Here is a 16,604-nt window from a genome sequence, read left to right as displayed (position 1 = left end):
GCAAGAGGGAAAATGTGTGAAAGGAAGCAAAGGAAACTGTAGAGCAGTACTACTCATCTGCCTAAGCCAAGGGGAAAGGAACTGAAATATTCAGGGTTATAATTTTTAAAAATAGCTATGCCAAGTTGACTAGATAAATAAGAAATGGACTTTAATAGTATGGAAGCTTCACAAACAAGATTTTTCATAGTACAGGGAATAACAACATTTAAATAGTCAGGAGTCGTGAGAAGTGTAACACATAAATAACTCTGGATTGATTAAATAGACTACTTATTTGGACTTAGTTAACTATCTCTTTCTCAAATGTTATTCAAAAAGTGAGATACTGTTGCCCCCTGGTGGAAAACTGTTGCATCGATTTGTTAAAAGATGACAAGGGTTGGGATTTTAATTTGGCAGAGCCAAGTGTCTTCTGTGTGGCAATAGTGGCCCAAGGAAAGATTTGTTTCTTCAATCTAATCAACCTGTAGCCCAAAGAACTTTTGCAGCTTCTCCCCCTCTAAAACTCTTATCAGTGACTCTCCCTTGCCCTAAGTGCCATTTCTAGAGTTAGTGTACTCTGCCCTCCAAGTTAAAGGAAGAAAAAAAAATCAAATTAAAACAATCAGAAAAACTAAAGGTAAAAAGTTAGTGTTAAAGTATGGTGTCACGTTTAGTAAATGTTTAATGAAAAAAATTACTAAGTGGAAAAGCCAATGATTATCATTTGCATGTGTGAATGCCCCTTTGGAAAAATTAATTTGATGAGCAAAAGTTCAATTACTATATCCCTTAAAAACGAGCTTGTACAATAGTGGAGAGGGCAATAGACCAGGAAGTTGAAATTATGTGGGATCAAATCCCACTTCATGTTTATTAGTGATCCTGAGCAACTCATAAGACAATCACTGTGCCTCTCAGTTTTCTAATTTGCAAAATGGAGGAAGAGCTGCACTACTTTTTCTCAATTTATGACCCTGAGGCAAGGATTTTCATTTTGGTGATAATAATTTAGCCCTCTTGAATTGTACCTCTGGGGTTTAGTGGGAAAAAGACAGAAAAAAACAGAAAAGAGTTTGTTTTCCATAATACTTAGAAGCCTAAAGGAGACAGCTCATCACTTTGACTACCTAATATTTTATGGATGTTTCTGCTGAAAGTGATGACTCCTCAACTTCAGGAGAGCTCTCTTCCTAAAGTCGTACAAAGATTGTTATTACCTGAAACTGATAAGTAAACTCATAAGTAAAACTATTTACCTTTCCAATAATGACATTACAAGGATAAAATTAAAGATCTATTTAATATGAACAGGCAAAATACAACTCCAGTACTTATTCAAAAGCATTAAATATTGCATACCCCAAATATACACAGGTGCTGCAGAATTAAGAAAACTTGGTTAAGAACAAAAATACATTTTTCTCATATCTGAACATGCCATGTCATTGAACTTAGTCAATTCCTAACAACTCTTTCTTCCTAAACCAAATATAAAAATTCTTGTTTCAGCACTTCTGCAAAAAATCTAACAGAAGCTGCATGCATATTGGCACACTGGCAGTGATTTCTGTACCAACTACACAAGTGCAAAGAACAAGAGAACTTTTGTGTTCCCAAATAAAAGTGTGGCAGTTACATGCTGGAAACTACAACCTGAAGCTACATAATGTTCCACAAAGTCATTATCCTGACAGAAATAAATTGGTCCTCTGCAGCAGCCACACAGCAAGAGCTGGTGAGAGTTGTTTGGACAGGAAAGTTTAATACTATCACAATCAGCTCATTGCCATATACGGAGCCCTGTGAATTTTGGGGCCCCATTTTCTAAATATGAGTACCTGAAACATCTGCCCAAGAGCTGTCTATCACCCTAACACTACCAATTACTTCTATTATGTAGCAGGTAGAATGTCCTTATAAGCTTTAGGGTTTTTTAAAGCACACGATACTCAAAACAAGCCTCGAAGTAGGCAGGGCAGAATATTATTATTCTTATTTACAGAGGAAGAAATTAAGGTTCAGAGGTTGTGACTTGCCCAAGGGTCAAACAACAACTTAGTGGTGGGTGGCAGGACAGATTTTGATACATCTCTCTTGACAGAGCAGACAGCTTAGAGGTGCAGAATGAAGAGAGATATACTCAGCAAAATGAGTTTCTTATTTTTGACCATACTTACTCTTACAAGAGGAGGCTTAATACAAAAAAAAGATATACAGAGCATCAACAGTTAAAAATACATAGGGAAAAAAAGTACATTAGAGGACACACAATTCTGCTACTTTGGTATGAAATGTAATCCATATTTTTAAAAAATGCACCTAACAAAAGTTCAGAGGGTTCACATACAATGTTTGTGTCAAGATCACCAAAGAAAAGAACATTTAAGTAACAGGGATTTGTCAAAGACTCTTGGCTCCTAGAGGGGTGCTACTTCCACTCCATTCTCCCCACAAGCTTCTTTGGCAGAGCAGAGTACTTTATATACTAAAGTCAAAACCTGGTGCTTCCAAGGGTCCTCATCCCAATTCAGACCTACCCTGACTGGCTGCTGGCTCTCTCTGCTCATACCTGATATTTCCCCTCTACCACTAATCCCAAAGACTAAAAGAAGGCACACTAGTGTTTAGGCACTTCATTTAAAGGAATTTTTCAAATCCCTCCAAATTTTCAGTGACTTATTAAAGAAATTAAGCAAAAGAAACTTTGGTTCTTACCAAAAAGTAAACTAACCTAAGTGGCTAAAATCAGGACAAGAAAAAAAAGCTTGCCCCAGAAGGATAAGCCTTGTTTCAGAGTGCTCAGTCAAAGAGGCTAACCAGAGGGCTTCTTCAAGAAAAGCAGCCCAGGAAGCCTCTGGTTACTCAATTTGAGATTTGCTGTCCCATCTTTCCTGTTCACACAGTAAACCCAGCATCAATAGTTAAATGCCAAAAATTAATTGTTGAGAACTAAATAAACTAGTGGTGAGTGTGCAAAGGGGACTTGTACATACTGGTTTCAAGTACAGAAGCACTGCCCTAAAATCCAATGGTCTCAGACTGGGCAGAAATCAAACATAAAAAGTAAGACTTAAAGGACTGAGCTGGGGATTCTGATCTAACATCAGTAGTGCTCATTTCCCAGAAAGGTTTGATACAAAGAATTAAATAGCTGCTTTTAGTGGTGAAACGTTGTACTTTTATGCGGCACTGCCTTTTGCGTAGCCGATCCAGAACAGGGAAATGATAGCACCAGACATCCAAGAAGCAATAAATTACTAGCATTATTACATAAACAGAAACAGAGATAGCACTCTGAACTTCAGATAACCCTGAGTATGCCTTTCACAAATTATTTTGCCATTTGACATTTTGTAGTTCCTCAAAAAGACTCTTACTAGAAACCTACCTCTACATTTAAATACATAAGCAAGACCTTCTTGAACAAGCCCTGATTAGAAGGGATCATTCTCAACAATGTTCTGCTCTGAGCATCAGAACACCTCATTCGCATGTTATTTCTGGAAGCCCCAACACAAGGAACAGAGCTTTGATTACAAAAAAACAGGTAGGTTTATAATGTGAAAAGGGAGTTATACCAGTACTCATGAAAAATGAGGCCACAGTAACAAGGTTCCTACCTCCCCTCCCCCATCAATCTCCAGTTGAACCATCTTGTTTTGTCTTCAGTCTCTGACCTGTATTATGCATCCCTCCAATCAAAGGTGCTTCTGAAGAAATCTAGTACCACGTGTTGGTAGCATCTCTAGTGGCAGTGAAATTAGAAGAGTTATCCCCTTTGACAATGGGGATGATATTTCTTCAGTGATTTCAAGGTGCAGAGTCCATGTCACTAAGTTCCCGTTCTACAATTCTTCATATTCAGTTTAAAATTATTATTCTTCTACTGACAAAACTTAGAAGTGAGTTTTCATATTTATGAACAGTTCTTACTATTACAAATGGGACTGAACAATTTGAAAAGATGACAAACTAAATGGAAAAAAAAAAGATTCACAGTATCCAAACCATGTGCTTCTTCCATGTACAGAGTTCACTAGAAGAAAAATTAGCTGGTTAAATATCTTCTAAAGTAGGAAACAAAGGCAAAGAGTGAATGACATCCAAAAATACTCTTAAGTCCATGAACTAAGGTGCACTAGCTTCATACAAATGACTCTCCAATGAGAAGTCAATATTGCAGTGATTAGGAGTGACCAAAATCATGAGGCAAACCAAAGTGATTAAAAAAAAAACCAATCATAAATTCAGAGTACTTCCCTCAAAAAAAACAAAACAATATCATAACACATACAACTCTTATTTACAAATATACATATACCCAGACACAAAGCACACATACATATGCACGCACACTCACACAATTACATCCAGAACAATCTGCTACTGTCAGAGTAGCAGGGAACAAAGTTAATTTCATCTTTTAGGAAATACACACTAGTATGTATGGATAAACTATATGAATTTGCTTCTGTGGTGGAGGGGGGGAGGAAGGGAGGAAAAATGTTAACTCAAAACCTTACCAACAAATGACTATTGAAAATTATCTTTTCATGTAGTTGGAAAAATAAATAAAATATTTTTAAGAGATTTGAGATTGAGGAGAAAACATTCTAGTCCTTTTAACATAGAAATTTAAAAATCTTTCAATATATTACTAAGAAATGATACTATCAATAGTTAAACTTGACCTTTTGATGCTTATTAAAGTATAAAGACTAGAAGAAGTCTTAAATACTTGTACAAAACTGTTAAGTATACTAAACACGAAGTTAATACGGTCAGGAAATCTCTTCAGACAAAACTTGGAAATTCACTAACTTTCTAAGTCCTTTTAACTCATTTGTTTTTATAAAACACACAAATACACGTATACACATTATCTGATGATTCAATGCTCACAAAAGAAATGTATGAAAGAACAATAAAAGGAAGACAGACAAATGGGTCACTTTTACTGAAATATACTTTTCAAATTTTTTCAAAATCAAGAGTAGAGTCTAGGAGATTGTAAAACTATAGGCTTATAACTATGGGCTGTTTGTTCTAGCTTTAGTCTGTCTAGATAAGGCCTTCCCTTTCCCTCTCTAGACTCCATGCTACAGTCCCATCATAACAGGGCTACAGCATGACTCATTTTACTAGCAATAAGAAAAAGAAAATAATCAAAATCAGATTCTGGTGACCGGTCTTCAAAGGAAGGACCCAAGAGCAATCAGGCTAGGGTTGCCTGTATTAGGTTCTTCAAGAGAACAATACTTGGCCCAGACAGGACAAACAAAAAACAAAGGATAAAGTAAAAGACAAGTTGAATATTTAGGAGGTGAAAAGATTTACAGAAATCAAATACTATATTAAATTTGTAGACTATACATATGTTCTCATTGCTGTTGGAATTTAAGCCTTCCTGAATATATAAGCTTTCTCATTACTACATCAATATATATTTTTTCTCCCTAAATTCTTTTAATTTGCACTCTATAAAAATATAACTTTACAAAACTTCGAGGGCAGGGATTTGAGTCCTTACATAGCCCCAGGACCTAGTACAGTGCCTTGTATATAAAAGATGGTTAATAAATGGCTGCAAAATTGAAGTTGTTACGTAACTGGTACAAGAAGCACAAATCCCTAAGCATATACTTTTAATAAACCAGTCTACTCTCAAAAGCAACCTTCTGATATGCCAAAAGAAAAAAGAAAAAAAAAAACTAGAGGCTGCTTAAATTATGGGACATTTTCATGAAGAATATAGAGAATAAACATGTTTAAGAGCTCTCTCAGAACTATCACAACATGTTTAGGTAATTAGTGTTAAAGATCAAAATTTACCACTTGATGGTAGGATCTTACTGTAATCTTTGAATGGTGACTCTTCAAAATATTTCAGTATAATATGGAATTTCAATCAAATGCACAATTTAAATATTTCTATTTCGTGTAGTCCAGGATCCTGGTCCTAATTCTGTCACAAGTTGTGTAGGTAAATGACAGGATCTCTAAACTTTACTTTTTTCATTTGAAACATGAAAGTCAGTACTGTTAGATCTTAGAGATCATTGTTCTAAGGTTCTCTGAAAATGTTATTTCAGGAATATTGTTTTGTGTACAAGTCCATGGCTTCTTGTGTGGCCTAGAACTTTAATGGGGGAAGGTCCAGAAAACAGAACAACTCAGTCTTGGGAACAATGAAAAGTATCAGTGGCTATTCTGCTTTGCTCAAGGCTTTTATCTATCTTACAACTGAGCAGAGAGATCTACTGGACTGCAATAAGCTGAGAGAATAATGTTACGATTAATATTTGTGTTTTCAAATTACCAGCTTTGGTTTTTTTCTCCCGAATCAAACTGGGTTTTAGAAACTCTTATCAACAATATGAATTTCCCAGGAACTTGAAATTTCTAACAGTTTAGAAAAGAAGGTTCATATTTACAACATGCTCAGTTAGTACTCTCCTTTCTCTCAACCACTCTATCTACCTCAAACAGTGAAAGACAGGAGGACAATTGTCCTGTGTATTTTTCATTCAGGTGAGTAATTTCTGAAAAACTGTTAACCACTGACAGGCTCAAAAGAGACTCTTTAGAAAAAAACTATCTAGTCCCAAAGATGACCTGCTCAAACTCCAGGTGACTTCACCAGGAATGGAACACAAGCAAGAGGGGACATATGTGCTAAGATTATACTTGAAGTGTAGATGTTCACACTGATGTCTGGAACCCTGATATGGCTGGTTATCAGGTCTATAAAACTCAAGTGAGCTAAAAAGCTATGCCACAAAGATTTTGATGACCATCTGAATTGATTTCTTACAAATAGGACATGGAGCCTTGGTCTTCTTCAATCTTTTGGCACAGCGAAAACAAACCACCAAGTGAGCAGTCCTCCCATGAATTATGTTCCCATCTCGTGGCCTTTTCTCACACAATTTGCATGGCTTAAAAAGATTTTTGCAATTTTCCATAGCTGCTGTATCTGTATTCTGTTCATAAGGATTCTCTGACTGCTCCCCTAGGCTTGAAATGGTCTCCTGGCTTTCAGAACTCTGGGCCAAATCCAAGAATTCCACTGAGCTGCAAGGGTCCAGGAGTTTGGGCTTTTCTTCTGCCTTAAATGGTTCTTTGGGTCGGACAAGGGGGTCAGAGATGGTTCTTCGGCAATCAGGGACATCAATTCCTTGGTCATCTTTCTTTGATGGCATGGCAGGGATATTGGACACAGAAAGGGAATGGGATAGCTTAGGACAATCTGAATACCAATCTTTTCTTAATGCCCAACATCGAAAACAGTACCTTTTGCTTGGAGAGTTAAACTTCTTACACTTGGAACATTGCCATTCACCCTATAGAATCAACAGATTTCAGGTTAATCAACTTGAGTATAATTCTGCATAAGAAGGAACAAGCAGAAAACATGAAATTTCCTTAAACCACTCAGGAGATGCCTTCATATTCCCTGATATGAGGAGCTATGACTTTATTAGCATGTATATTTTCATGTATTGCTAAGGGCAGAAAAACCCTGCATCTCAGAGTGGTTCACCTTTGGGTAACGAGCCTTTTGAAGTAAAGAGACAAATTTGTTCAATCTCCAAGCTCAAGCAGGAAGATGTTTTAGCGTGGCAGCATCTGCCAGAGCTTCCACTATGCACAGCCTACAAGAACCCAGGGTTACTTTTTAAACAAGTTGATGTAGCAAAAGTAGGACTTGAAAGAAGGGCACTGCCTGAGAGTATTGTCAATATTCAAAATAAGGCTTTTCTGAAGAAAGTTATTGTAATAATTTTGGGATTAATCAGGTTGTTGATAACAAGTCCTATATTACTCATTCCTTTCTCCTTTTTATATTATGTCTTGTCCAATCAACACTCCCTGAAACAGAAGTTCAAGAACATTCAAACTTCTTACCTAATTATACTAATACTCAGATATGGCAAATATTTGCCAGTGGAGTAGTAGATGGAGTTCCTGGCCTGGAGTAAGGAAAACTTGAATTCCAATCAACTTTGGACACTCTCTAGCTATGTGACCCTGGGAAAGCCACTTGACCTCTGTTTATTTGTTTCTCTATTTGTAAAGTAGTGAAAATACTACTTAATACCTGGGCTATATAAATGTTAAGCTATTATTATCCATTAGATTGTAAACTCCTAGAGGGCAAAGGCCTGTTTCTCTTAATATCCCTAGCACTCTGCACAGGGCCTGGTACTTATGTAGTAAATACTATGTAAATGTTAAGCTATTATTGATGATATAAAACCCAAGCATTCATGCTGTCTGTTTTCATCAACAGCAATGATGAGGAGACTGGCTCTATATCAAAGGATTCCTAACACTTGAAGATTATCTAGGTCTCTATGTGTTAGTTTTTTAGTCCCTTTTTTCCCCTTCACATGGCAATCAGGAAATACCGGGTGACAATTTCAAATACCTTCCTATAAGGGTAGCAAGAACAAGTCCAAAGTATTTAATAAAGAAAATTGACAGTCAATTATTTGACAGGTGTTCCCTTGATTACCTTCTGGCCAAAACCAACTCTTACACAAGAGCCACAATTCAGTTCCCTATGAACTGAAGCAATCCCAATGATTAACAGAATGTTCTTTAGACAGTAAAGTACAAAACATTTGAATCTGCTAGTTTATGAGAGCTTTCCTAAAACAGTCTCCCAAAAGTTAAGACACAATAGTTTAACACTGCACTGTGACTTCTGGGATATCCTATATGTATATCCTCAAAAGAAATTCTACAGAATGTCAAAATTAGAGCTACAAACTTCTAGACAAAAATATTACGAATTCCTCAAAAATGGTAAAATCTGTCAAATTTTAGAAACTTAAACTAAGGAAACATTTTGCAAGCTATTCTCTCTCAATCATTAATATGTGATTTGGACCCAAGTTCCCAACAGAAGTCTAACTAGGATACATATGGCCATGGTAAGTTTATTCAAAAGAGTTAAGACCTCTTAACTGGACTAAAAGGGTTCACATTACTTATTCCCTAGATATGGAAACTGCTAATGATGTGAGTTAAACTCAATGGTCCAATCAGATAAATGAAATTCCCAGGCAATTTTCAAATACCCTTTATTTACTGATTTTTTTTCTCTCTTCTACTGTCCTATATAAACTATACATAGAACAGCATATTGGAGTACTATGAAATCTACTTTGGCATACTTTCTCCTCAGTCCTGCTTTCCTCTCCCATCTTCAGAGGTACAGGCTAAAGAGAAGTAAGGTTTATATATGATCCTGAATTATGAAGAGGTGATGGAAACCAACCCCCCCCCCCCCCGGAAAGAATCCCATCCCAAAATTTCATTCATAGTTTTCCTCATGTTTTTGAAAAACATAATTTTCCATTTGAACATTCTTGATCATATTTGCTTCTACTTCTACTCATTAGAAAAACATTTAATATTTTAAGTGATGTCTGTTCTAAGGAAAAAATTGCCCAGTGACTATATGATAAAGAAGTCTCTCTCCAGAGTTATACAGAGATAGTACTTAGGCTGAATGGCTCTTTATGACTTTGAAATATCTTAGAGTTTGTATCTTATCTAAGATGACCTCAGAAAAAAAGAAATAGAAGTAATAGAGGTACAGGGCCTTCATATACATAACTATGTAAGAAGATAATAGAGTGAAAATCCATTCCCTTATTTTCACAAATATTAATACAAATTTCATACAGTACTTAAAGAAACACCAGTAACTCTTGACTCGTTTTATAAATATTCAGGCAGAAATAAGGAAAAGAGAATCATCTATATTCTTCAACCAAAACCAACTGCTGGAATTGTTCTTTGAAAATACAGACTACACAAATAGATGTTTTCAATAAAAAGTATCCTACCTCAGAGGTAACTTCTGTATCTGTGTCATCACTTAAACACTGAGAGTCCTCAAGTTCATCAAATATTCTAACTTCAATCAACTGGGAATTAAAAAAAAACCTCATTAGCAAGTTTTGCACAATTATTAGCTCATGGCATAGAACAGAATGACATCTAAATTGCACATACTGTTTTCATCACTACCACTACTAGCAGGAACAGCTCGGATGGGGGCTCTAATTACCCCCTGCTGGCTTCTCAACAATTCAAAAGGAGCCAGATATTACCCTAGAATCCAAGGAAGGCAACAAGTCTGTCCCTTTACAGAAAATGTAAAGAGGCAGCTTAACGTTCACTAATATGACCTGCAATTTCAAAAGGCAAGGGACAACACTTTTATTCTGAACTTTGAGGAACTATTTGTAAAAAGTGAGAAAAAAAACCAAAATAAAGGAGTTGTTTTCTTTAATTTATTTTTCATATAGAAACCCTAACACATCTTCGGTATTCTGGCTTTCTTATGGAAAGATATTCATAACAACCTGGTAACAGCAAAAAGGTCATAAAAGCATCATTATTCATTCCACTGCACAGATATAAAAAGGTGAAAAGGACCTATCCATACAAAAATATTTATAATGGAGAAAAAAATTTACAATTAAAAAACTACAGCAACTATATAAATCTAGTCAACTAAAGAATGGCTTAAAATTTAAGAGTAAATAGGGGCAGTTAGGCGGTGCAACACACAGAGCACCAGCCCTGGAGTAAGGAGGACCTGAGATTCAGCCTCAGACACCTAATACTTACTTAGCTGTGTAACCTTGGGCAAGTCACTTAACCCCATTTGCCTTAAAAAAATCTAAGTAAATTAATGTAATATTATCACTAAAAATGTCAGAAGAAACATGCAGATTTATATGATAGATTTGGAAGAGGATTTAAGAGGAAGATAAGAGTATAGGAAGAAATGATTTCAAATCTTGTCTTGGATGTTTTTTAGCTGTATGACCCTGGGTAAGTTACCTAACCTCTCTCAGGCTTAGTTTCCTTATCTGTAAAATGGAGATAATAATAGTACCTACCTCCCAGGGCTGTCGGAGGAGCAAATGCAATAAAGCGTTTTACAGATCTTAAAGCATTAAATGAGAACTGATATTATCATTCAAATCTAAATTTAAAGCCAGACAGAATCTGGGGAGGGTAAGTAATAAATTATAGAACTGCAATTATACTTCATCAGTAAATCAACCGGCAAGCATCACATAAACCTCTATGTCTTAGAGGAACTGTGCTAAGAAAAAGAGAAATAGTCCTTGACCTCAAGAAGTCTGCAGTGGATTGGGGGGAGGGGATGGGGTCAAAGGGAAGACAGGATTTATATACAGAAGCGTGTAACAATGACCTAGTAATTTGGAAGAAGGTTCTGGTAGCTGAGATTAAGTGGAAGAATTGAGCAGACATTGAAGTTGGGATTCTGGAATACCAAAGTCAGAACAGCCAGAACAGAGGATAGCCAGCCTTCATAAAGTCAGGAAAATGGGAGCTGAGAGAGTCATAGATGAGGAACAATACAAAGTTCAGCTTGGTTGTACCATAGAATAAAGAGATGTAATGTGCAATCAGGTTGAAAGATCCTAAATATCAATGAAAGGAGTCTACATTTTATCCCAGAGATACAGGGAGCTACTAGAGTTCACTGAGTAGAGGAGGGACAGGCTCAGATATTTCCATAAGGAAATTCAGTTTAGTAGCTCTAAGATAGATTGATAGGACTGGGGGGGGGGGGGGGGGGAAGTATGGAGGGAAGGCCCAGGAGTGCAGAAGAAGAGAAAGAGAGAAGTTCTGTTTTGGATATGTTGAGTTGAAGATGACTATTTACATCCCATTTGAAATTTATTTTGGCATTTGGTAATGTGTGCCTGGAACTCAAGAAAATACATGCTGCAAATCATGATCTAGGAGTCACTTGTAAGGAAATGATGAGGAGAGAGTATAAAGACAGAAGAGAAGGGACCTAGGACACCATTAGGAAAACAGGATAGGGATGATGAGCCAGCCTAGGAGAAGGAAAAGAGGACAAATCCCCAAAAGGACAGAGTTTCTGGGAAGATACAATGTTAGAAGCACTAAATGCTGCAGAGTTCAGGAAGGAGGAGGATTGAAGATGGACCAACAGGTATAGCAATTCTTTTGCCAAATTTAAAAGAAATCACTAGGGGCGGCTAGGTGGCGCAATGGATAGAGCACTGGTCTTGGAGTCAGGAGTACCTGAGTTCAATTCCGGCCTCAGACACTTAATAATTCCCTAGCTGTGTGGCCTTGGGCAAGCCACTTAACCCCATTGCCTTGCAAAAACTAAAAAACAAAAAGAAATCACTGGTAACTTTGAAGAAAACAGTCTTAGGAAAGAGATGAGGTAAATAAGTCAGACTGAAAGAATTTGAGAAATAAAAGAATAATAGATGTAACATGTAAAGAACAACTTTTTCTAAGAATTAAGACTTCAAAAAGGAGGAAAGATGTAAGAAGTTAATGAAAGGGATTGGCTGAACTTGTGAGGCTTTTTGTTTTTCTAAGAATGTGTAAGACTTGGCTATGTTTACAGGCAGCAGAGAAGGAACCAATAGATATGGAAAGACTTAAATACTAGAGAAAGGAGGATGATTATGGGAGTACTCTCTGCTGGAGACAGATGATGAAGGGGAAAGGATCCAGGATGCATGGAAAGGGATTTATTTACCTTGGAGGTAAGGAGAAAAGCCACCTCTTCAATAGACTGGAGGAAAAGAAGGAAATGAGGAGTATATCAAGAATTTGAGAAATAAAAAAGAGAAAAGAATTCAAGATGAATAGCCTCAATTTTTTCAATAAACTAAAAGAAAGACTTTGAACTAGGACAGTGATAGGAGGGACTGGTGGTGAGATTTGAAGAGAGAAGGGAAGCTACAGTTTCTGTGAAAAAAAAAGGGAATAGAGAAAAATTAGGGGGAAGTAAAAAGTCCAGTTTAGATTAAATAACTAATTTGTAGTATATCCAGGCAACACTGTTTGCCTGACTTTAATTCCACTCAATAGCACATTAGAAGGAACAAAGGTAAAGGATGATGAAGAATAATTCAGGATTGGTCTTGAAAGGATTCAAGAGAGGAGAGAGGAGAGCTGAACTAGTGAATAATGGTGAAGACTGGGAAAGAAAGGAAAGTAAAACTCTTAACAGGGGCTGTAATAAAGGTTAAGAAGGAAAAGGAAAATGGCGAGATGGAATAATAGATTATAAAAATAAAGAAGTTCAAAACTATGTTCATTTGATTCTAAATCCAGAGCTTTTCACTTTACCCCAAAACCTGAATGGCAAAAAAAGTCAAATTCAAAGAAGGCACAGATTTGTTTATAATACATAAATATCTGTGTGTGTGTGTGTGTATAAATTAAGGAAAAAAATATGCTGTCAACAAAATTATACTTTTCTCCCTACAGACTGAATTTATCTAAAAAAGTTTCTATTAAATGAAAAATAATATAGTTTATGGCACAGTAAGCAGAAGAGCTTAAATTTGGAGTTCATAGATATTAGAATGTCAATGTTAGGAATACTTTTCCAAAAAAAGACAAAAACTATCAAAACTTGTACTTAAACCACATTTGTCAATGATAATTCTCTATTCCTATCTAAGTAGTTCTATGTCCTTTTGCAGCTTTCCATTTTTACTAGACTCAGAACAACTGTCTACAAAAATGACTATCTTCCACAAAACTGAATTCCCATGAAAATAATTTTCAAAAGGAAATAAATAAAAGTTACAAACTTAAAAGTTTATTGGAAGCATGATTTTCCTGCTTTTTTGAGATAATTTTTTAAATTTTATTTAAGGCAGTGGGATTAAATGACTTGCCCAAGGTCACACAGTTGGGCAATTATTAAGTGTCTGGGGGCCTGGATTTGAACTCAGGTCTTTCTGACTCCAGAGCTGGTGCTCTATCCACTGCACCACCTAGCCACCCCTGTAGAAGGTTATAGTAAAAAGAAAATGGATAAATTATGAAAAATTTTAGAAAGCTTAACTTTGGATGGGAGAGAAGATGAGAGGGCTTTGTGTGAGTAAGCCAGCAAGAACAGTTTGTTATGGACTTACTCAGTATAAGACACTGGAGGAGCTTCCTTACAAAATGTGTATGTGCGTGCATGCGTGTGTGTGTGTGTGTGTGTGTACATGATTATCAAGCAAGTCTTTTAAGACAAACCTTTTTATCAGCCTCTTTCCCTCCTTCATTTGTTTGTTCAGTATCAGGAGCTTCAACTTTTACTGCAACATTCAGATGCTCTGATCCTGACTCGTTCAAGAACCACAAGTCATCTGTAGTATCCGAAACAATGGCAGTATCTATGTCCTAAAGAAGAAGGTAAGAGCAGATGAAAGGATGAGGATGACATCAGAAGTCTATCAGTGAGGCTGCTGCCACCTAACTTGAACTACAACTTTTCCCACTGAAGGAGGACCTGGCTTTACTCATCAACCATTCATTCAACAAATGAATTAGCTAAGTATCCTTTATTAGCCAAAGCAAGTATTCAAAGGATGAGGGGCCACAAATTCTACATGGTAACATAAGTCCTCAATTCTCACACTGAGAGGCACTGGCTAAATTCTGTGATGACACTGTCCTGTGGAACAATCCTAAGTGAGCTGAGACTGCAGCTATAAGACAAGGCAAACAATTTTCAAAGGTTGCAACTCACAGATTTGCTCAACAAAAACTCCCTCACAGAAATAGAACTTCAAAGAAAAAACTGAAATCATTTTACTGACTTTAGTACTTTTATCCCTTTAATGATCAATTAAGTTTACTGATGAAATATTGAGAAGTAAATAATGAGAGCTCCCAAAACCCTCTGTCCTGCTACTTTTTTTGAACTCCTGGAGGATAGGATGATGAATATAAATAATCTAATTCTCCAAACCAAATTAAATATCTAACTTTCTCTGTGGAGTACTTCATTTCTGTATCAATCTACTGATGTTCTGACTTATTCTTTCCCCAGAACCCTTTGAGAAGCACTTTGCTAAAGAGGTTAATACATCTAGACATTTGAACTACTGTACTCTGCAACAGAATATAAAAAATATGTACTGCTGTCAAAAGCAAGATAGAAACAAATTGATTCTCACTTGAAGAAAAAAAAAAACCCTGAAATTACAAAAAAGAAAAAGCACAACCCCTACAAATTTGCTCAGCATTTACCTGATTTGTCTGTAAGTCAGTTGAGCCATTACTTCTAGGTGTGTAGTTGTTTCTCAAGTTTCCTAAGAACCACCAAGGCAGGCCAGCTACATCCCATTCCTCGAACATAAGGTCTAGCCTAGGTGACTTGTTTGGGGTTAAATTTTCTATCAAGTCTTCATCTATAGAAGCCGAATGAAAATGACAATAAATATACCATCTATGTACATGAAACTGAAGAACCTATATTCTTTACTAAACCCCACAACTTCTATATAAGGTAGGTTAGAAACAGGAATATTATTCTTCCTACTATTTGGATAAGATACTCATGAAATGATCTGTACTCAATCATCACTAATTTAATAATGGAAGAAAGAATATTCTGTAGTGCTTCTAACTCCATGTTCACTGTCTTAACCTCTAAGTCAGCTGTAAACAATTTAGAGTATTCAACATGCTTAACTTCTTTCTTTACCTTCCCCCTCCAAATTTTTATACCATTCTTTAAAAAAAAAAAAGACCAAACAAAACATCTCCCTTCCTTTGTTCCCTTTACCCTTGCCAATACCCTAAGATGCTTAAAGCACCCATAGGGGATTCCTAAGCCTTTGCTAGCACTCCTAGACCTCCCTAGGTAGTTCGTGGGAGAGCTAATGTGACTCATTCAAATGTTAGAATGCTTGAATTCAAGTCTTGTCTCTACCATGTCCTTGAGTAAATTAAAGATCTCTTGAGCTTTTATTTTTTTTTTGAAATAAAATAAGACAAAAATTCACAAGTTATGAGATTAAGAGATTACAAATTAATAATATACAGTTGAAAGCACACTACAACTCTGAAACATTACATAAATATAAATTATTCATTTAACAATGACACCCAATAGATAAGTCCCTAATGAAGCAAGGTAGACCCTCTTATTTTTAAAGCAATTTTTATGTACTATGATTGGAAATGGGGAAGGGAAGAAAGCAGGATGGGGCTGCTGTATGCCCCTCGAAGAAGCCAGTTCAAGGACATGTGAGAGCTGGGGACAGAGAAGCAAGAGCAAGAGGAGGAATCAGCAGGGGTTGGGGACAGACAGGGAATCAAGAAGACGACATGGGGAGATAAGACACATAGGGGCTGGACACAGAAGCAGACTGGTGACATGAAAGGCCTGGGGCCAGACATGCAGTACCCAGACTCCATAGGACAGAAGACAAACATACAGGAATCAGGTACATGGATTTGTAGGGTAAAAGTCTCCTCTCTTGGCTTAGAGGTCTCAAGGTAAACCCCCATCAGGCACTGTGGAGGTCTTTATGTTTAGGTTTGGTTTTGGATTTTTTGGTGAATGAGGCCATGAACTGAGGGGCAGGAATGGAGAGAGGGAGAGAGAGAGAATACAATATTGTAATGTAATCAAAGTTGTTATTTTTAGAATGCAGATTTCTTTCGGATTTACAATGTCAAATTTGTGAAATGTGAATATACATAAAATAAGAACTGTCTGTACTTAGAAATCATGTTGGTCATCGTATGTTAGTTAAAAGACATCAATGGGAGGGGCA

The 16,604-nt window shown here is 36.5% G+C and overlaps 1 protein-coding gene across 4 annotated transcripts in view; it reads right to left on the bottom strand.

Annotated features, from left to right (window-relative positions):
* Window positions 1-1,266: 1,266 nt before the first annotated feature.
* Window positions 1,267-16,604, bottom strand: part of MDM4 (MDM4 regulator of p53) — a 38,944-nt gene continuing 23,606 nt past the window's right edge. For 3 of the 4 annotated variants that reach the window (XM_074222458.1, XM_074222460.1, XM_074222459.1), the window contains 4 exons: window positions 15,070-15,230; window positions 14,071-14,217; window positions 9,846-9,926; window positions 1,267-7,328 (listed from right to left, as the gene is read on the bottom strand). In XM_074222458.1, the coding sequence (XP_074078559.1) occupies window positions 6,756-7,328; window positions 9,846-9,926; window positions 14,071-14,217; window positions 15,070-15,230 (962 nt within the window). In that variant the 3' untranslated portion in view covers window positions 1,267-6,755. Of the gene's footprint in view, window positions 7,329-9,845; window positions 9,927-14,070; window positions 14,218-15,069; window positions 15,231-16,604 lie in introns of those variants that run through there. The other variant, XR_012475663.1, reaches the window with a different exon arrangement.

This window comes from Macrotis lagotis, chromosome 2 (assembly GCF_037893015.1).
Source record: "Macrotis lagotis isolate mMagLag1 chromosome 2, bilby.v1.9.chrom.fasta, whole genome shotgun sequence".
Taxonomy (NCBI): Eukaryota; Metazoa; Chordata; class Mammalia; order Peramelemorphia; family Peramelidae; genus Macrotis; species Macrotis lagotis.
Note: the sequence above shows the minus strand (reverse complement) of the source record. Positions and strands in the feature narration are given on the sequence as shown.